This window comes from Strigops habroptila, chromosome 1 (genome assembly GCF_004027225.2).
Source record: "Strigops habroptila isolate Jane chromosome 1, bStrHab1.2.pri, whole genome shotgun sequence".
NCBI lineage: Eukaryota > Metazoa > Chordata > Aves > Psittaciformes > Psittacidae > Strigops > Strigops habroptila.
In genome coordinates, this window is record NC_044277.2 from 95,823,574 (window position 1) to 95,846,463 (window position 22,890).

General features: G+C 36.6%; 1 protein-coding gene across 5 annotated transcripts in view; it reads left to right on the plus strand.

Annotated features, from left to right (window-relative positions):
• Positions 1–22,890, plus strand: part of CTDP1 (CTD phosphatase subunit 1) — a 104,437-nt gene that overhangs the window by 59,283 nt on the left and 22,264 nt on the right. For 3 of the 5 annotated variants that reach the window (XM_030508542.1, XM_030508282.1, XM_030508456.1), the window contains one exon: positions 11,025–11,212. In XM_030508542.1, the coding sequence (XP_030364402.1) occupies positions 11,025–11,212 (188 nt within the window). Of the gene's footprint in view, positions 1–8,781; positions 8,951–10,232; positions 10,280–11,024; positions 11,213–22,890 lie in introns of those variants that run through there. The other 2 variants (XR_003994640.1, XR_003994642.1) reach the window with 2 other exon arrangements.

Here is a 22,890-nt window from a genome sequence, read left to right on the forward strand (position 1 = left end):
CTTTCAAGAAGGCACTCAAACATATTTTGATGATCAAAAGTTATTGTAAAATGAAGCTTATATCCAAAGAAAACTTGCTCTGAGGAAATGATTGGAAGCAATGAAAGTATATGAAGTATTTTATTTAATGCTAAGTTATTTGTACCCAAATTTCTATTCTTTTTTTTTTTTTTATAACATAATAGAAAACCAGATTAGGAGTTCAGAAATTATATAATGCCTTGATACCAATGCACTGATATTGTGCTACCCTCAGCACTTCATTAGCATCTTGCTGCAGATGTCTCCCCATAGCAGTGAAATGTGTCAGAAAAGATCGCTCAGAGCCTAGGCACTGTGCCCTCTCAAATTGCCACGTGTCATTTTTAATAGTATGTTGAGATTTCTAACTTAATATGTCAGTGGTATTTTGTGATAGTATTTAAACAGCTTTTGCAAGTGTTCTTTTATTAGCAAAGTAGATTATCTTAACTCTTGATTTTTAGACTCTGCATGTCTCTTCCTAAATACCTAGGAATAACAAGAAAGTTAAGACAAGTTCTGGCAAAACTGTGCCTCAGTTAGTGGCCAGACTGGCAATTCTTAGGACACTTGCATAATTGTAAAGTAAAGCTACTTCTTGCTGCATATCAGCAAAATATACTTTCTTTCAAATAGGAAGTATGGCTTTGAGAACAAAAAGCATCATGATGCAGTCTTGTTTTAAAACAAGGATGATCAGCACTATGGTAACTGTTACAACTTTTTAACCTATTGCTATAAAGGTGTACGAGGTGGAAGCTATACTGATAAATGTTTGCAGCCAGCTGAAATCCTGACTGAAGTGCCCATCTCTGTTACCTTTTTAGTTTAACAGGTATGGATACTTCTAGCCTTTCCCAGGCCTTTTTGTTGGCTAGGGATTGATGTTAGTCTTTGTTCATTTTGCACACCTGAAAGATATTTTATATGGATTAAGTTATTAAAGGTCTGTTTGTATAAGAACTTGCTCCTTGACCTTCCCTTTATGAGTTTATGTACATTAGCGTTCTATTTGTACAGCATCAACAGACTCTCTCAGTTTTCCAGTCTCCAGATATTTAGATAGTGCTTATTTCTACAAAAAGAATGTAACAGAATTTGACTACAACAGAGTATTTATTATCTCTGGATTTGCTCGTTAGCTCATTCCTTTAAGATGAAGGTTTGCCTGAGGTGAAATCAGGACACTTAATAAAGTGTGGCACTTAAACTTGCAGCTTGAGTTTCTGTTCCATTGCAGGTTTTTGGGGTTTGTTTTTTAAGAAACAAGAATGGAAAAACTTGAAAGATTGCCCAGTGACACAAATTTTACTGTCCATAAGAGAATCTGCTGTTAGTGTCAGTAAGCAGCAATAGTAGGCTTAGTTCATTAGTTTATGAAGTTCTGTACTGGCCATGAAAGAGCATATGATAATGCCTTTAGCAATACCTTTAATGTAACTTTTCTAAGTCATTGGTCTGTTTACTGTTGCAGACTTCCACTATTCAGGTTGTGGCTGCACATTTCATGGAGATGCTCAAGTCTATTCCCAGCAGTTTGTTCCTGCTGTCATGTACTGTTGTGGGATGGGTGTTTGTGTAGGCATAAAATGAAGTGGGACGGGGAACCCAGGTTAAAAAGGTAGTTAACAGCTTAAATGCTTTCACTGTCACAGAGATGTTGCTTATCGAGCAATGACAGTTTTGTTGCATGTAGGTCAATCAAACCTTGCAGTTAAATTTAAACCTACCACCTATTTGCTGAAGGTGTAGTCACTCATGTTTTTCTCCTTGATGCTTGGTACTGTTATGCAGTGAAGGGAAAAAAGCTTTGGCTAAATCTAACTAAATTCCTTTTCCCTTTTGGTGCTCAGTTTTTTGTCCTGTAACTTCAGCGTTCTTGTCCTGGTGTTCTGAGAAGCAGCAAATTAGAAATTTTGAATTTGTGAAAATAAAGACAAACTCCAGCTTTCCCCTATTTTATTTTTTTTTTCTTAGTTCATAGTCTTGGTATTTTTATTTCCGTTGTCATTAAAGTATCAGCTCTCAGAGATCACAAATGAATGTTTTAGTAAGTTTAACAGTTGATTGTCTGTCCTAATCAAAAAAGCTATGCAGTACTAAACCACACTCCTGCTTAGAGCCTCCCAAGATCCAGACTAGTGTTTTTTCTTTAAACAGAGTTAGACCCTTCCCAAAGGTGGGCAGCCACAGGTCAGGAAGCAACAGAAACAAATTGCAACATGGGATACTTTGGCAACAGGGATAGGGAAACATCTTTTCATCTTGCAGCTAATTAAATGTCGGAACAGATTTCCCAGAGTGGTCATGGATCTCCGTATTTGGAGATACTGAGAACATCTGGACAAAGATCTGAGTTACTTGGTACACCTGGACTGGCTTCAAGCAGGGAGCTGGACCAGGAGACCTTCAGAAGTTCCTTCCAATTTAAATTATTCTGTAGTTCTAGGTATTTACAGACTAACAAACTCTCAGCTGTCCAGTCAGGTGGTGGTGGTTGTTTTGTTGTTTTTTTTTTTTAACCAGGTGGGGTATGTGAAGTAGAAAAAGCAAGATTAATATTCTGCTTAATGAAAATGCTGAACAGTCAGATGGTTTCTGTTTCCTTCAAGCTTGCACGTACTGAGCATGTTTACTAGTCAAATCCTGTGACTTTCAGAGGGAAACCAATACTGAAGAATATGCAGTTCAAGACTGACTATATAAATGTATAGCTTTTTTTCTGACCAGCTTTGGTTTCATCAACTGTTTCAGCAAAACTCCTTTTAATTTAAATGTAGTGATCCAAAACATGAAAGTCAATCTCCAAATGAATTATACATGAAATAAATCTCATAAAAGCTTCTAAGGTTTGGTTATATTCCTTCAACTGTTTACAGCAATTTTTTTTTTAATCTATCAAAGTAGATATAACAGCACTTGCAGACTTGATATTCTAACCTGGAGCATGTCTTTATCAAAAACAAGATAGTACAAAGAGTTTTCAGTGTATGGGGATTTAAATAGAGGGAAAATATATATATTTTATTTTTTTTTAATAGTGAACAAAACTAGGTTTTGTTACATTTCTGATTTTAGATTCATCACCTGCTCAGAAGAGCCAGTGGTAATTGTGAGAGAGAAGAGGAAAATCTGCATTTGAAGTGCTTTGAGACAAAGGGGTGTTGAAGCATGTGCCTGAATGCGCTATGTGATTCTAAAAATCAAGTTAGAAATTTGAAAGGAGAAAATGCTCTAATGACAAGGAAAGAAAATAGATTAAACAGAATGTGAAAGGCAAGTTCTTCTGAGGTTACTCAAAAAAAATGGGACTGAGTTATATCACACATTCTCCCTTAAATTTCGTGTACTAAGGGTTGACTTCAGACAGTTTAACCTTCCAGTGGCATCTTTGTAGGAGAAAATGTTTTATTTCACAGTGACTTAAATTTGGCCCAAATGTCCTTAATACAGATTTTGTGTATTGTGGGAAAGTTTAATTGTTCACAAATGTTATATCATAATATCACCCCTAAAGCAAGTCACGAGTGGTAATATCTTGCTCTTCAGATGATTGCTTCTAAACATTTAGGTGGTAAGAATATATATAAAAAGCTATGCAATTAGTTGAAACCAAAAAAACTAAATGAAAAGTTTTCATACAGAGAGGAAAAAAATAAGAGAAGTTAAAATTATTAGATTTTCCATATTTAGAAAAAGTTTTCCTGAGGTCAAGCTAAGTGGATTCTTTTCTGTCCAGTAAAAAATGACCTCATGCTGCATCTGCTTACAGATATGGAAGTTAGAAGAAATTGATATTGTTAGCTCATTTCAGCCAGACTTAATAATGGACTCAGAAAGAGACACAAGAAGTGTAGAAACTCAGGCCCAAAATGGGGTTTTTCTTTTATTTAAGGTCTTGCAGCTGAGCTATTCAAGTTCTGCAGAGTACGTCCAAATAGTCTAGTCAGTGAGGTTTCAACTGATCACACCTAGCATGCTTTTTGCGATCACCCAGCTAAGCTCGGAGAGGAGGAAAATGTCTTATTCAACTCTGTCTTACCACATCTGCATTTGTTTAATGGTATTTGGCTGCTAATGACTGGGTAAAGTAATATGAGGCACACCATTAAAATGGCATTGCAAAACTAGCTATACGATGTAGCAGAGTGGAATAACGTACCCTACTTGAAAGGCTGTTTGCTGCTGAGGGGGCAGCATTCCCCAAGTGTCAGCAGAGGATTGCTTCCCTGCAGAGAACCCCAGGGCAGGCTTCTTCTGCCTAGTGGCTTTTGTCTTCCCTAAAGCCAGAGCTCTTCATAGGAGTCAGTAACAGACTGAAAACATATTCTTCCTTTGAAGGGCATCTGTAGATGATCCTCTTACTTGCTGGCTTTTAACTCAAATTGTTGGAGCCTTTTCTGGAGTTTTGGCATGGATATTTTCAGCAGTCTCACTCTTCTTTGCAAAAGTGCTTTTTTCGCGTGTGTGTCAAGGGGTTAAACTTTCCAAGTCAGTTGCACAAATCTCATTTCTCCTGCCCCACTCTTGATAAGCGTTTCCTTGCTTTACCGAATGCCTAATGTATGATTTGAGGAGCTTGAGGAAAGAGAGGACAAGCGTTTGTGAATGTGCTATAATAATTTGTAGGCAATTGTATGCCATGTCAGTGTCGGGAACTAGACAGCCTTGCTTGAACCTCTTGAAGAGCTTCATTTTAAAGAGAGTTCTCATTCTTATCTTCTTCGACGGTGGTACTTTGCCAATGAAACAGTGATCCATATTGCCACGACAGTGTGTAGCTTGTTTGAGTGTTTGGAAGCATTGCTTCCAAATTGCATTTACCTTCCAATTGGCATCAAATCTTCCAGGGCTGCAGCACTGTGGTAGAGTGCTGTTGGGTGACCTCTTATAAGCTGAGTTAAGGGAAGATAACTAATTGCACATTCTTTACAGTTATCAGTACCACATTAATTCCTGCTAACTACTTAATAATGTGAAGTTAGTAAATTTTTTACAATAATATTTCCATTTCCTTTGCTACTCACAGAACAGTTTTGTTTTCATGCGTCTGTGTTAGAAGTTTAGAAAGTTCAGCGCACAACTCCAGGAAGATGGAGCCGCCATTCTCACTGATTTGATTTTCAATCTAATACTATCATTCACTGCTAATTTCACAGACTCAGAAGTGCTTTTAAATTTGTAATTTTTAATGGTGCTTTTCCCGTCTACTCTTTCTTTGGCTTCTCATTTTTCTGATGTGTTAAAGTTCCTGAAATAGTCTGCTGATTTAACATTTCATGTAAAAAAAGCTCTGCTGATCTACTGAAAAGCAGAAGGGAATGTTGGAAGTGGAGGCAGGGGTAAAGATTATAGGATCAAATGGACAATTATGGGAGCTTATAAAAGCAAGCTCTCTGTCCTCTATGGAAACTTTTCATATTCTACAAACAGCCCACTGTTCTGCTGGAGAAACAATGACTTACATGGCAGAGCAACTTTTGGCAGTATTACTAATGCACTGCAAAGCAATCAGGATCCAAATGCAAAGCAGCATTTGGAAGGTGCCTGTGTTTCAGGCACAGCTTTCTAATGCAGATAGGGCTTAAGATACTTTAGAAGTAATTGAAGACAATTAAAAAGCACTCTTTTGTTTTCTGCCTGTTTATGCACTTGATAATTTTTAAAATACATGCAATACATTTACAGCCTTCATCAGTTTACATTCTATAGTTTTGAAGTAACCTATAAAACCAAAACACCAGCAAAAAGCTAAAAAACTTCCTCAATACCAAGTAATAAATCTTCATATAAGTCATGCAAGTGTGTAGGAGATCAGTCCCAAAATACGCTTTGGTAAAAAGAGAAAATGTCAAGCAAAACCAGCCTCAAACACTGAACTGTTTTGGTTCTTAGGAACAGTTTTGAGCACATTGGGATTTTGGGATGTATTTAAGTATATTCAAAAAAGGTGTGGTGTGCATTTCATAATTAATTTTTTCAAGATGAGCAGCCTATTACATTTCAAGTAGTTGTACACATACAGTTTGATATAAGTATTGAAAGAATTCCGCATTGATTGTTTACAGTGTAGGAATATCCTCCTGACCAGAAACGCGGGGAGTCAGACTTACTCAGCTAACTGAAAGGACACTAAAATAAATTCAGTGCAGATAAAGCTAGGGAAATTTGATTTGACAGGTGAAATATTTATTGGCCTTTAGTGTGGTATTTATTTGCAGAGCATCCAATTAGTTTACCCACCAATTGGATGGAGTTGGTGGTGTGCTAGCTTTTATGTTTAATAACTACTAAGAGGCCATCATGGTGCCTGGCACCAAACATGGCAGCATTTTAAAGTATTTGTAAAAAGTATGCTGAGGTAGTACGGTATTTCATATAGAGATACCTGCAATTACTGGTGTACTTGGACATCTTATTTTAATTTTAGAGTTATTTTTCTGAACTTATATGCCACAGAGAAATACAAGGTATTTATTGAAACCTTTTGGCACATTCAGATGGCAGATTATTAGTATCTTCAGGTTCTTCCTAAGATGCAGTGTACTCAACACAATCTCAAATACAAGCTTTATGATGAAATGCAGTTGGTTTTTATCTGTACTTACTGTCAGTATCAGTTCAGCTGTTTCAGTTGCTAACAATGAAGTCATTTTTATAGCAGTAGAAACAAACTTGAAGAGCTGCTTGGTTTTTTTCTGTTTTACCCTCAACTTATGTAATCAGTTGGAGCAAAAGGATAATTGGTCTTTTGGGAAAGACTAGGGTGGAGAACACGTATGTATCTTCCATGCAAAACTGGAGCAGAAAATGAACAGCTGTCCATCAAACCTATTCTTTTTGTAGAATTTTCTGTAACTCCAGTAAAGAATTGATTAAAAGCATTCTACTGCTTCTAAAAGAGATCATTTCAGTAGTTACATATGTTGTCCTTTTGCTGTCTAAGGCAGTAACTTTTTCAGTTCTATTCAAACTTGAATTTTCAAATACTTGCTAGTTTAAAAACAAGAATTAAAACTTATTCACAGCTTTTTTTTATATATATATGTAGTTTACATTACTGTATATGTAATTGCTTCTTCCAAAAAAAATGGAAAGCATTGTAGTAGGTCTCTGTCACATCCATAATGCTGCCCCAAAACATTTCCCGTAAATTATCTTTCTAACAGCTTGAGGTTGCTCATGATAGTTTCTTTGTTGGTGTTTTCTTCAGAGTCTTCATTCATTTTGAAAGTGTAAACTCAACTTCTGGAGTAAGAATATTTTCTAGCTGACTTGATTTGTTAATACTACAGAAGGTTTTAGCTTTTTAACAAAGCTTTAGGTACTTTACAGCTCATAATCGGGGAACATGAGACTGAAAATCTCATTGCTCTTTGGTCCTTGTCTGAATGAGTGTATGCTGTGCTCCTAAATAAGAAATAAAACAGCTTTGTCAGCTGAGGATGTTTTCTGGCTTTTATAATCAGGTGTTTAAAAGAATTGTCAGACTTTTCATTCTTTTGCTAAATGGAACAAGTTGGCATCTACAGAGGATGAATCATTCTTCTTTTTCAATGTTAATCATTCTTGCTGTGTTATAAAAGTCTTTAAGTATTTTAAAGATAGCTGCGATGATAGTGTTCAAGCAGTAAACATCCCCTCACTGTATCTTATCACTAAGATTTTGTATTAGCTGGCATTTTCTTCTGAAATGTTATGTGTTCCATTTGTATTAATCATATAAAATCTAATGTTATAAGCAGAAGCTGTAGTTGATACATCAGTATCTGTCTTGGTCTGAATCAGATTGAAAGTTTCCTCTGTTCTTTAAGCTTTTTTATTTATTTAAAATTAATGATGTGTCTAGATAGATAGTTGCTGCTTAAATATTAATGCACTTTTTTTACCTATTAATTTTTTCAAGAGAAGGGCTTAAATCTCAGTGCCACAACAAAAACATTGTTTAGTTTTCCATTTCTTTTGAGAATTCTGGAAGATGAAAATAGGTAATCTTTATATTTTTCAGCACAATTTGCAATTGTTTTAGTCAACAGTTAGGTAAAAATCTGTATTTTGATGCCTTTCTAGTTAAAGTGATTTGTAAGGACCATCCCACATTAATTGTTCTTATATGCAATGCTTTTCAAAATCTGCTGTGTATTTGTATGACTTGTACATACATTTTACATACCCTTCCACAGAATTGGGGCATGTATGTGTACAACTAATTTAGTAATTCTAATATAAAATGGCATTCCAGACTTCAAAAGAGTAATGTCATCTTTGTGCAGAATGAAAAAAAAAGACATGGCAATAACTAGGCTGCTAGTCTGTCAAAACTGTTCACACAAAGTAGATTTTAAAAGACTAAAAGTTCAGTTTGCGAGACATCTGTAATACTGAATGTCTATCAACTGAACTTTGTCCTTTAAAAACCCTAACATATTTTGTAGTGAAAACACAGTTTTAAACATATGACTATCTGGAAAAGTGTTGCTTTTGGAATGAAGCAGTGTAATTTAAATGTAAGACTTGCTGGAAAGGAGTTGTTAGAGCTGTAGATCTGTGCTTCCATTTGACTGTCGATTGTTGGCCATGTTGGCTACAGTGAGTATATTCTAATAAAGCTATACAGGCTTAGTGTTCCTGCCATCTCATCCCAGACTATCATACTTAAACACTTGAGACTTTCTGTGTATATTGTACACACAAAAAAACCCCTTACCTTGTGTACTTTCTGCATTTTCACCAGGTTCACTATTGGCTTATTTCTAGCAGTCTTTTCGGTCTCCCCAACCCTGGATTGTATTCCATGATTCTTATTTTCCATGCATATGACAACTTCTGGTCATGGAAAAAGTATTTTTGGACTAACATGATTTGACTTGACAGCAGTTCCTGCAGTTTCTACTTGAAACTATCATCAGTGTTTAGATGAACTAAGCTGGTGTGTGATTCCTTTTTTGTTACAGTTTCTTTACAGCTTTCACAGTGAAAGAGCTGAATATTAGCAGTATTTCAGGTAGTAAAAATGTACCAAGGCTAAGACCAATGGAAAACCAACTTAAATTGTAGCTCTAAGAAGCTTGCGAGTTATTTATCGCTTTTTACAGAAGTTATTCCCTGGAAGGATAAAACTGGATTTTTAAATCCAGTTTTAAGCTTGAGTCGTGGAACTCTGAAACAACTACATATTTAAAGAAATTGTTTTTCACAAGTCTACTTTGTAACAAAATGTCCTTGCTTTCCCTTACGCTGGAATGTCTCCTCAAAATTATTATTTTACGATGTTTTGAAGTACTACTTACCTTTTTTCTTTTTCCATTATTATTCCCTCTGCATCATTTCTCTTTCGCAACAATAAAGATTGGCAGAATTCTCAGTGCAAAGTAGCACAAGATAAGGAAGAAAAATTATTTGCTACTACCCTCAAACAGGGATAACTGAGTGAGGCTTCTAAAAAGGTAATAAATACGCCAAACGAGTCTGTTTAGCAGAGAACTGAAGACAAATGCCAGATACTCCATCCTTCTGAAGTCAACAGGAGTGTGATAGGAGTCATCAGTGTGCTTGGTGAAATTGCCCTATGGAGCACCTTCATCATCTTGGGTCATAGAAGTTTTCTCTGTTGGGTAGGACATGAGAAAAAGAAATGGACTAGGTCTTTATCTGTTACCAAAGTTCTGTATTTTCTGTTTCCTCTCCCTCCTTGCTTGCAAACTCTCTCTTGAGTTCCCTTTCTCTGAAAAAGGTTGTTTCATTTACCATATTTCCAGTAGAGTACTAGCGAGGTATGGATCTTTTCTATAGGTGCATTTAGTTGATAAACGGAGGGCAGCTTTGACTTTCCTTCAATGCGTATCAACGTACACAAAGAAATTAGACATGCATTTACAAAGGATCAGATATCAGTGATTTTCTTACAGCTTTCTTCTAGCTTTTGGGATTGTCAATGTAAATCAGTGGATAAGCAGTATAAAATCTTTTGGTCCATGTTCATATACAGAGCTTTACTTCTTGATAAAGCAGGTGTGGCATTAGTGAGAACAGAGTATTTGGAAAGCATATTTTAACTTATGCTGAAATAAGCTCCTTTAGGAAAAAAAAAAATCTTAAATATCAGGAGAGAAATACACACATCTTCTTTTTATGTCCTCTGCCATTCACAAAAACAGAGAGACTGTGGGATCTTCACTTGTGTGTTCTCATGTTTTCATCTTTTTCTGAAGATTGAATGCTGACTCAAAGAGAATATAACCTTTTGAAGCTCAGCAGGGTAATTAATGAGTATGATTTGCTTTTAATGATGGTTCCAGACCTGTCAGAGCAAATTAACATGTTCTTAGAGGAGTATCAAATCCCATGCTAAATTTCAGGAGCAGAGGTCAAACAATTATTTAATTAAATGTGTAAACATTTTCATGGATTTGCCTTTATTAAAGTTAGCATAAGCAGACAATCTGGTGAGAATAGGGTTCTGTACATTCCATTCTATTCATAGTGTATTATTTAGGAATAAGTTTCTTTACAGGTATTTCTTGATAGATATAACTTTAAATATAAGAATACTTACTAGCAAGAGATTTTAATATGCCTTGCCCAACTGAATCTATATGTTATAGTAGTATGAAGTATGTATAGTATATGTTATGTGTTACAATAGTATAAACAATCTATTCCTTTAATTTCTTAAAACAGCACTTTTATCATATACAGTTTTTTGTTTACAGCTGTTCCTGTTATAAAGTGCAAACACCTTCAAACGTGACTGTATCATGTATGTGAGAGATCTATATCTATTTTAAGCTAAACATAGACGAAATAGATTTAATTTGAATATAATGTTATTAGAGATGTCACAGAAACTGCATTGAAGACACTGGGTTTAATTTGAATTTTCAAGGAGGTGGTAAGGAAAGTTAAAGCTGCTTATTAATGATTATTTAAGAGCATTCCAAGAATTGTGAAAGATTGATATAGAATAGTCTTAGAGGATACACTGACTCTCTGCTCTTTGGCAGGTGGATGACATCTTAGGAGAAGGCAGTGATGAAAGTGATAGCGAAAAAAAAAAGCCAGAAAAGAAAGGTGAAAAACCTCAGATTAGTGCAACAGAGACTGTAGGAATGAAAACGGATCAGAGACCTGGATCGTCATCGTCATCATCATCATCGTCAAGTGAAAGAAGCTTAACATGCAGTGTACCCAGGTATGAGTTTTTCAAATGGAAAAAGAAGTGTTAATGATGTTTCATTGTGTCTATGCACTATTTAGAGGGTGTTTGGCAATGAAATATTTATGTCCTTGTTAACCTCTGTATGTTGGCAACTCGTTTATTTTGGGGTGGTTTGTAACTGTGAAATTGTCATGCTTATTTACCTCTGCAATATTTTGGGATTGATTTAAAGAAATGCGCATAGTAAAGGTGTGTTGGCAACCAGGATATTGCCTGTTTTGAAAGAACTGTAGATCACTGATCTGTGCTTATTTTAAAGAAGCACTGATCCTGAGCCAGGTAGGGGACAATGTCCTCTGCAGTGTTACTTTAAGTAAAACAAAGCATGGTTTGGAAAGCTATGGGTTTTTTCATCCTGTTTTTTTGAGATACTTTTATATGTGATATTCATCAAAATCAGGTTGTTGAGATGGTTGACTAGAAATTTAAACTTGCTGGTCTCTTCTGCAGAAATTATTTTAGTCTCCCAGCATTGACTGTTGAATGATGACTATCAAGCCATTTGCTAGTAAACTAGAACTTGATAAAATAAGTACTTATTTTGAATGTTAAGAAGTGGTTCTTAGTCTGCAGCCCGTTAATGTTTTTTAAGCCTAACAATGTTTAGAGAACAACATAAGATGAAGATTATAGCACTTTTAATTTAGAACTGCTGTGATATCATCATCCTATACCACAAAGTGCTAAAAGTGCAAACGTGACTTAAATGTGAATTGTAGTTTCTTTCTGCTCTCCTAACTGGATTCTGTTTTCAGTCATAAGAATTTAAGTTCTAATATTTTTTCCTTTAATGGAGAATAATATAAGTAGTAGGACTTAAGTGACTTAATTTACATTTACATTATTTTAACTTTCATGAGCTTTGTTTTAGCGCACAAAGAATGTATGACTGAAATTGCAAAAACCACCACGGAATATGATATATAAATATTCACAAGGAGATTTTGGTTGGGGTAGTAATGTTGCTGTGTGGCAGGAGTTTATTGGAGAAAGAGCTACATGGGAAGCTTGCACAGGCCTTGTAGTTTATAATGGGTATTTCTAATCATTGAGCATCTTCAGAAAAATGCCAGTCTAGAAGGTATGAGACTTTAATCTGTCTCAAATAGCTAGAAGAGTTCCCTCCTAAATGAAATTTGGAAGAGGAAAGGCAAGCCAGTGATGAATATTTTTAGAATACCATTCAAAGCAGCAGGGCATAGTGGTGGCATGTCACTGATAACTCATTCTAATACTGTGATATTTTTGTGTGTGTGTAGAAAATGCACCAAATTCTGAAAAAGAAAAGTCAAAAAGAATAATTGTAACAAATGTTGCTTAGGGCTATTGCTCCATACAGTTTCCTGTGTATGGTTTACAAAGAGCACATACATTTGTAATTAACTTTTCCTTTATATAGGAAAGTTTGTAAGTAAGTTTGGGAGTACTTGTACACTCAGAAGCCATGTAGAGGTAGTAGTGGTTTTGCTAGAATAAAGTCTTTGAGCAGCTTCTTAAGTAACTTTTCAACTTTTGACCTTTCTGTCTCGTAAGAGTTTCTCTGTCAGCCTGTTAAATTGCATCCAGGGTTGAACCTGAATGGAGTGCTGAAAAACACTCAACGTACTGGTTCAGGTGCTGACCCAGTGTCTGCTAGGCAGGAAATTCTGCTTGATAGAAAGGAGCCTTTGCCAGTCATCTTAATTCCATTTTAAGTTTGAAGTTTTAAATTTATGTTTTCACGGTCGGTCAGTGTTGTATGTGCTGAAGATATGCTGTACCAGAAGGTCAATGTAAAAACAGTTGTTAAACAGCAGGGTTAAAATCTCCAGGAGCTTAGTCCGCTCCAACACAAATACTGACTACAGTTTCTGGGGCCACATTTCTAAAAGTTAAGTGCTATACAAGCATATACGTCCCAACAAGACTTGAAGTATCTGTTCTGAAATTGGATTCTTGGAGTGCTAGGACCATAATAAGGATGAAATGGTATTTAATAATTTTCAGTTATTTCTGCTCTGTCATATAACCTGACTCACAAATTGACATGAATACCATCACCTCTTGCCACAGTAAGAAAATAGAGGCTTTGTATTCTAAAAGCCAGTCCCAATTATTCATTATGTAAATCCACCCTGGACCAGCTATTTAAATTATTATTTTGTAACTTGTCATGATCACCCTTATGTCCATATTTTAGTTATTAAAGTTTCCAGAAATCAAAATATGAACAAGAGAAAGGCTGTCCAAATATGATCCGGTACTCTGTTGTTCTGGCTCTGCGGAGACTAGGTTTCTGGTAAGCAATGCCAGGAAGGAAGGTGGCAAACATGAAACAGGTAGTGGTGCAATGAAGTCTTCAAGTGGATTATTTTAGTCCTGAAAGGTTACAGCTGAAAAGAATGGTGGTTATCTGAAATATGCTCATAAACACCACTTCTGTCTGTATCTATTGTTAAGCAGTTATTTTAGACTTCACATATGTAGACAGGTTTGATCATGTATTCACTGAAGACTTGTATGGATTTTTCATTTGATTTTCATAGGTTTTGTTCAGGTTCCCAGTGCACTCTGTTGTTTGTGGGTTTTTTTAAATAAGCTTCTTTCTGAATGCTCTCAATTCACAGTGCCAAGGCCAGTGCTTTTAGTGTTTAGTTCAGGTCTTGGTAATTTCGACTTGTGTAAATCTGATGTGAGGGCTAATGGTTGCTCTGCTGAGAATTTCTTTACTTTGGAACGGAAATTTCAATACTTGTGCTAAAACATGTCTTTCAGTTTAAGAAGGAAGTATTCTCCTCTGAATTACTAGTCAGAAGAAATCTAATAACTAGAAGTGATATCTATTAGCAAAAAATTTTGCTTGCAGGATTTAAACTTCCTTTGCAAAAATATAGCTCAGTGAAATGTTTTCTTTGGCAAAATTTCTTACTGATAATTTCTGCATGAGTCCCAAGAAGATTGGATTTTTGACTGATGGAGAAATCATAGTTCTAAGAACAAATGGGTAAATTACAGAAGATATCTTTATGCTTGGAGTTCAGCTTAATTTCAGAACATCTGAAATACCTTCTACTTTTGTACATTCCCATTGTGAGTTTCTGATACATATTTCTTACTAAATTCAAGAAAGAAGCACTGTAAGTTACTTTGCTACAGAGTAGTGTTGATCTGAAGTCTTTCAGGGAGCCTACAGTGTTTGAAACTCTACATGAACAGATCTTTGAACTCTGTTTGAACTAAAGCACGTTATTTTACTCATTTTTGGCTGGCTGATCAGAAAGAGTCTGCATAGTAAAGCTGTCCTCTGAGTTCTTCCAAAACAGGTTTTGTCTATCTGACTATTCTTTGTTGTCTTAAAAATAAGAATAGTGGTTTAATTTGAAGTACAGCTGTGTTACATGATTCACGATAAAAGGTAAAACTTCAGCAATGTATAGAAAGGGCTTGCTAGTTCATATCAAGGAAGACTGAGCTCAGAATCTCAGAAATCTCTCCATTGTCTTTTCTGTACCCATTTACTAGACTTCTAAAAGGAGCAGTGGTATTTCAATTCTTTTAAGTGTTTTCTCTTCTTTCGAATATAATAGCACTTCCTTTCAGCAGCCACTCTGCTAGAAGACAGAAATTATAGTTTTGCTTTCTTTCTTGCTGCCAGAAAAGACTGCTGCAAACTCCTGTGCAAAATTTCGTTGCTGACACCTTTCATCCTAATTGAAACAGTATATTCACTGTCACTATAGCTTTCTTCCAGTTCCCAGTCTTGAGATACTGATTTGAGAATCTTGGGACCTAAGTTTTTACAGCTCAATGCTTCCCAGGCTGTCAGCCTTGCTTTTGTTATTCATAGTGATCTGGAATTTTTTCAAAAACAATTTCAGGGACAATCTATTCAAAACATATTAAGGAACTAACTGGCTGTCATGGTTTAACCCCAGCTGGCAACTAAGTACCATGCAGCTACTTGCTCCACCCTCCCCACCTCCAGTAGTGTCGTGTCCTCCCCCAGTACACACAGCGGAATGGGGAGGAGAATCAGAAAAAATGGTAAAATCCATGGGTTGAGATAAGAACAGATTAATATTAAAATAATATTATTATAATAATAATGAAGAGGGGAAGGCGGGGGTGGGGCAGGGGAGAGAGGACCTAACAGTGATGCACAGAACAATTGCTCACCACCTACTGACCACTACCCAGCCTGACCTCAGCAGCAATCTGGGCCTTCCAGGTAACTCCCCCGAGTTTATATACGGGGCATGACTTGCTGTGGTATGGAATACCCCTTTGGCTAGTTTGGGTCAGGTGTCCTGTCTCTGCTCCCTCCTGGCCTCACTGGCAGAGCATGAGAGACTGAAAAGTCATTGATCAGGGTAAGTGCTACTGAGCAACAACTAAAACATCAGTGTGTTATCAGCATTGTTCTCAGCCTAAAGCCAGAACACAGCACTTTGCCAGCTGCTAGCAAGAAAATTAACTGTCCCAACTGAAACCAGGATACTGGTATATGGTCAAAGTCTTGAAAGTACCCTTAATAGCCAACAGCATATCTCAAATCTGGATACCAAAATAATTGTAGAAATTCAAGCATTTTGTCCAAGAATGGTGCTCCACTGTTTTCTTATCCAAGAAACTCTTTGCACTGTTTCACAAGTAAAGTCTTAGTGTTATTACCCTGTATAGTCTTCCAGAATTCCCCACTAAATGATGTAAGTATACTGTTGCTTTGATCTTTACAATATAGAAAAGCTGAAGATCTACACTTAGGAATATTGGTGATTTAAAGTCATCTTTTCCTGCCTGCTGGATCACTTGCTGCATCTGTATAGCTTACTTATCATAGAATGGTTTGGGTTGGAAAGGATGTCAAGATCATCTAGTTCCAACCCCCTGCCATGGGCAGGGGCACCTCGCACTAGACCATGTTACCCAAGGCTCTGTCCAGCCTGGCCTTGAACCCTGCAGGGATGGAGCATTCACCAGTTCCTTGGGCAACCTGTTCCAGGGCCTCGCCACCCGCACAGGGAAGAACTTCTTCCTTATATCTAACCTGAACTTCCCTTGTTTAAGTTTAAACCCCTTACCCCTTGTCCTATTGCAACAGTCCCTGATGAAGAGTCCCTCTTTGGCATCCTTGTAGGCCCCCTTCAGATACTGGAAGGCTGCTGTGAGATCTTCATGCAACCTTCTCTTCTCCAGGCTGAACAGCTCCAACTTTCTTAGCCTGTCTTCATACAGGAGGTGCTCCAGTCCCTGATCATCCTCGTGGCCCTCCTCTAGACTTGCTCCAACAGCTCCATGTCCTTTTTATGTTGAGGACACCAGAACTGCACACAGCACTCCAAGTGAGGTCTCACAAGAGCAGAGTAGAGGGGCAGGATCACCTCCTTCGACCTGCTGGTCACGCTTCTTTTGATGCAGCCCCTGGAAATTCCTGTTCTTACGGTGGAGCAAGCAAAGGAAGCTCCGTATAGATAATGCAGTGGCTCTAATTTTATAGATTGTTACACTTTGGAAGTTTCAAGTTGTTGGGAAAAGTTTAAGTTTGTTGCACAGAACAGCCAACATGTGGATCTGTAATTATTACTATGAGTAGCCTGATTTCTTATAAATTCAGTCTAATTCAACATTCTAAATTCAACATCAGGGAGAAGAAAGCATGCTTCAGTAGTAAGAGAATGTGGTTAATACTTGTTTTATGTGAAAGAAAATTCTGATTCAGATTTTTGCAAGGTCACCACAAGGTTTCTTGGGCTTAAAACTTAGCTGATATGGGTAGGTCAACACTTGAACTATCTAGAATGTTTCAAGTCTGTACGGTACTCTTGTGAAGAGTTTTAAGTGGCTATTCAAGAGCAGTATTTTGAGACATTAAGAACTGAAACTTCCACCAACTTCCTTTTCCCAATACTGCTGATTGAATTCAGCTTCCAAAGTGGAAATTTTTTAATTTGTTTCCTGGTGATACAAATCTTTCCTGATATAATGATAGTAGTCATAGTTACAACAACATAAGGATTATATTTAAATGACTTATTTCCCTTGCATTTGTAATGGTTTGGAAGTAAACAGCCTCTTCTCATATAGTACACATAAGCAATTAAAATTACTGCAGCTTCAGTTAGGTTTTTTTTCCAGAAGCAATGGTGAAACACTCCAGACTGAAATCTAGGATCAGCTTCCAAAGACAAACGCTTCTGCTGGCAGCACATCTTGCTGTTTTCACATGAGCCGGCTGTTCTGCAGAATTTTAATGTTACTTCTGTTTGGAAGTGATTTCAATGAAGACTCTAAGGAGGAGGGCTCTGGGCATGCAAAGCATAATGTGCTTCTGTACTTAAATGTAATTATTGAACAAATGTCCACTTGTAAACATTAAAGAGAAGTTTCCATTTAGGAATGTTTTAACTTGAAAGCTCTTGTGTTATCCAAAATTTCTACATAGGGGAAAAAATTATACTGAGGCAATAACAGTTTATTGAAGCCATTTTAATTAAATGAATTTTTCCCTCTAAAGATGACTTCTTTCTTCTTGGGTTTGGTTGTTTGGATTTTTTCAGATGTTTCTAGTAGCAAATGTTGTATCCTCTATATTGAAGCAACAACTCATTTTCACTGTTTGCCAGCTAGAAAATTTAGGTCCTGGTTCCAGAGGGTTGAATCAATGGAAGCAAAACAAAAAATGGCAGAAGACATTTCTCTTCATCAGGGACTGTGGTGATAGCACAAGGGGTAATGGGTTAAAGCTTAAACAGGAGAGATTGAGGTTGGATATGGGGAAGAAATTCTTTACTGTGAAGGTGGTGAGGCCCTGGAACAGACTGCCCAAAGAAGTGGTAAATGCTCCATCCTTGGCAGTGTTCAAGGCCAGGTTGGATAGAACCTTGAGCAATGTGGTCTAGTGTGAGGCATCCCTGCCCATGGCAGGGGATTGGAACTAGATGATCTTGAGGTCCTTTCTAACACTAACCATTCTGTGATTTATAGATCCTTACATGAAACAAAAAAAATAAAAAAACACACAGGAAATGTTTGATTATTGATACTGTGGGGTTTTTTCCTAGCACAGAAATATCTTTGAGTTTATGTATACATTTTCTCATAAAGATTGATACAGTAGAGATATGTCAGTATTTATTCCCCTCTTCACCTCACTTATTCACGCTGTTTGACTAATGTGTTAGAATCAGAATATATTCTCAGAATATTCCTACTTACCTTTATTTAGGATTGTAATGAAAGAGTTATGGATATAAAACTAACTACTGATGTGTGTGCAGTTGTCTTCTAAAAACATATTTTAGTTGTGTGAGGAGGTAAGCAGCAAAGAGTTACTACATAGTTATTGAACTACTGGCTGGTAAAGATTTTTTTTTTTCAGGTAAGGCAAATATCTGAAATATTTATCTAACCCAAACTTTTTGCTGTTGTACCAACTAGAAATCACACTGCTGTAGCGCTTAGGAACCTCTTAAATTCTAAGTTCTTCTGGACTTACTTAGCTTAAAAGGGCTAAAAATGAAACTTGGCGGAACGGGGGCTTTGACAGGTGATAAGTTATGATGGAAAGCATTTGTCTCTGCACATATGGTCTTCAGGTAAACATTTTGATAGGTGGGATTGGTAGCATTAATTTGCCTGACACTTCCTTCTTGCATAACTCCGTTTTACCAGCTTGTAACTCTGCCAGACAAATTGCTAGAGCTAAAATACTCTCAGGCTTGCTCCGTGCTTCACACTGCATTGCTTTTGGAAAAATTAAGTGAAAAAAATTCAGCCATTTAAGATGGGGGGGATAAGGGAGAACACCCTAGCTTTCCAGTATTGGAAAAAAAACCCTGTTTGTTGCTTGGTAGCCCTTGATTTTTGGAGTGCTGGATCTCAGGTGACAGTTTCCATATTTTCAAGGATGCAACTTTTTTAGGCTCTCTTGAAAAGCGTCCAAATATACAAAGTTCCAGGTAGGTGTGTTTCTCCCAGCAATTTTTTCAGGCACGTGTTAGCCCCTCCTTATTCATGTTTTATGTGATTAGTAAAGTATTTTATACCAAGTGTTTCCTGCTGGACAAACTAAAAGTACTGTAATCCAAAATAATTCAGGAAAACACAGGAGTCCTTCAGCTCTAATCTCTGTCTGATTCAGTTAGGATCTGATTAGTGACCACCTTCATAGGTTCATTAGCATTGCTTTAGGCAGCTGGAATGCATCCAATCAATGTTTAACCACATTCTTTAAGTAGCAAGAACATTATTTCTTTTGATAGTTGATAGGGGTTTTTTTAAATATACTGTTAAGGCTGATTCTCAGCTTTTTATCTTTGTGTGTCTCTCTCACGTTCCTGGTAAATCTGACCTCTCCAAACTTTCGTATACCTGAACTAATCATTCTATGCCTCCTCTCTCCTTGGAGAAAAATAATTTGGAGAGATAATTTGTTTTTCCAGTTTTGAATGTCTACACCTAGTAAGGTAGATCTCACCCTGTCATACTTTTCTCTGTTTTAAGGCACAGAAATTTGGGTTTAAGAACAAACTGTGCAAAGGAATGCTATACTTGCAAAATGTAATTATAGCCCATGTTTTTTTCCTTTTGAGTAGCTTCGTTTCATGAAAAGTAAATTTGATTGAAGTACTGTCCAAGCTCTTAAGTGATTCCTTCGCTGTAGAAATCTTTATGGTAAAGCTTCAGTATATACTGGTGGGTTATTCTAAGTGTGTCTTTACTCATTGATCTGTGGAAAATTAAGTGGATTTTGAATCAGAAAAGTTCAACATTATTAGAATGAAATTGCAAATGTCTAGAGAAGACACTGACAAACTCAACTGTTGTAACACAGTATTGGAAGCATTTTATAATTATCAGTGGAAAATTAAAGAAATGAAGGAGGAGGAATCAAGAGATCTGGAAATCTTATACTTAGAATTGCATCAACTTTCCAGCATGTTTCTGTTTATCACTCCACTTATCTTTAAACTAGATTTCTCTTTTTCTTCTTTTTAAAGATGCCAATCATATCATTTGACTGTAAACATACTTCTAAAAATCATTCTTATGCTATGGCCTCACAAATAATATATATACAACAGGTTGTGCTTCATTTGCAAGTGTAAGTTACACTGCAGTTTGCTAAGCCAGTCTTTCTTTCGAAGGGCTAGTTGAAGACTTCTACAATAGAAAAAATAATTATTTAAATGCCATGTAAGTCTGGAAATTTGTATACATATTTTCACCAAAATATTGCCTCTAAAATTTCATTTTGATGCTAGAGGGTTACACTGTACCTGTGTAAAACAGAGGAAAGCAATCATCTTAAACAACTGCCTGAAAGAATTTCACATGTAACTTTTTACTATTGCTCACTAGGCTTGAATCATTGTTGAAGGAAACCTGTAGGCTTCTTAACAAATCAGGAAGAATCTTCATCATATTTATATTGTTTTAAAACCTTTCCTTAGTTTTAGTTGTCATTTGTCTGTAAGGTATATCTGTGTCTGAGGTGCAGGTACTGTAACAGCATGACCAGGAGAATGGGGAGCTCTGTCTCCTCATTAATGAGGTTAAGCATCATCAGTTTCTCTTGTAAAATGCTGAGTTATTCTGTAATTAATTTAAAGCTATTAGAGAATATACTTTTTAACCTGTCTTATCAGAAAAGCTGCTTGCTTTTTCCTTCTGATTATTAGAGCAAACTGGAACATCCAGCATGACTTCTGCCCCAAAGAAACTGTCAGCTGCAGGCAGTGCCTGTCTGCGTTTTCTCAGGGGAGAAGGGCAAGGCAGAGGGATTTGTTTTTTGTTTTGTTTGTTTGGTTGGTTGGTTTTGGTTTTTTGGTTTTTTCTCCACTATGCGAGATCATTTTGTTAGAGCAAAACTACTTTTTATTTCTGAAGCAACCAGAATTGTGAGTTTTGTTTGTTACTCATGGCTTGGAAAGCAAATGACTGCAATGACCACTCGCTGCTCTTTAGTGTCTCCTCATATCAGAAAATTATGTTATGTTGTGTTCAAGACAAGTATTGTTATAGGTAAGTCACTTAGACAAGCGATGAGAAAGGAGTACTTCCTGCAGAAATCAATTTTCTTTTTCAGCATAATATTCTGATGTTTTTCTGCTGTTTTACCACCTTGTCTGGTAGCTTTTTAAGTTTATCTGGAACTTAACTTTTTGGACTTCAACAAGGTTTGTCTCACTCAGCGAAGAGAGTTAATGGTAGGAAAAATCCCACTAATTTCTTAGGTCTCTGTGCCCTCCCTCCTTGTCAGACAGTATTCAGCCACTGGCTATTTTTAGAGTATTGTTCACTTCTGCTTAAAGTCTGCTTTTGTTCTGGAGGCTTTTTCTTATCTGGGCAGAAATACTGCTTTCTTTTAAAGGAGTACAAGGAACACACAGATCTGATAAAAGTCAGTGAGGGATTCTCTCCTTAGGTCTACATTTCAGGTGACTTAGGGAGTTAAACATGTATTTCTATGCCTAGTTTATAGACACACACCCCCCTCCATGAAAAAGTTGAAGGACTTTATGGCTTTACATTCACATTATTTTTCTATTTGAAAAATATACATGCTAAGAAATTCGGAATTTTTCTGAATTTGGCCAAAATAGATGCGTAGACAAATTACTTTGAAAATACCTTTTTGTTAAAGGTTTAAGGTGTTAATGCTACATGCTATTTCAAAGCTATTTTACTAAATGTCCTAAGATTTAGAGGAATCAGGACAGTTTGGGTTGGAAGGGACCTTAAAGCTCATCCAGTTCCAGATCCCTGCCACAAGCAGGGACGCCTTCCACTAGACCAGGTTGCTCCAAGCTCCATCCAGCCTAGCCTTGAACACTGCCAGGGATGGGGCAGCCATAGCTTCTCTGGACAACCTGTGCCAGTGTCTCACCACCCTCATAGTGAAGAATTTTTTTACTTTAATATTGAATCATGTACCTTTTTTTATACAAAATATTTAAAATAATAGTATTTGCAAAATAGCAACAATATTCTCATTTACTGTGCCTCAGTTATGTCTTTTAAGTAACTTGTTCGCTTGCCTTTTCTTCGTCGGATGCACAGGAGAAGTTGTAATGTTTCATAGATTGCTTTTCACAGCAATTCCATTGCTGAGAAAGGATTATACTGAGTGTGCTGTGCTTTGTTCTGTATAATTTTCATAGAAAGTTTTTACGAAGAGAAAGGTCTCTGTAGGTCTTCCTGTGCCAAAAACTTCTAATTTTTTCACTATTAAATTGTCTCCAATCTGCCATAATGAGAGCCCTATAAAACTATAGACTCTATAAAACTAGAGGAAGTTTATTTCCTCCTCCTCCAAAGCTATGAGGTGTAGGTATGCTATATTATGCCTGGGGGACTAACGTTAAGCCATATGAACATGTTAGGTTGAAAAATGGTATGTGTTAGTTTCATCGGTGGCATTGGTCTGCCAGTAGCAGGTGAAGGTGCAGAAGAGTGGGTTTATACACCCTTGTAAACTCATAGGTAGACGGAAAGATGCTAAAAGTTACTGGTAGGTAGATGTGGCCTAAGGAACATAAATGTGTGGTGCTATTTTCAATATGCTATTTGATAGTATTAAAAAAAAAAAAAAAGTCAGGCATGCCTGACTGAAGTGATTGTTTAAGGAATATTATATTTCTATTTAAAAAGGGGGTGGGGATGTGAACGAC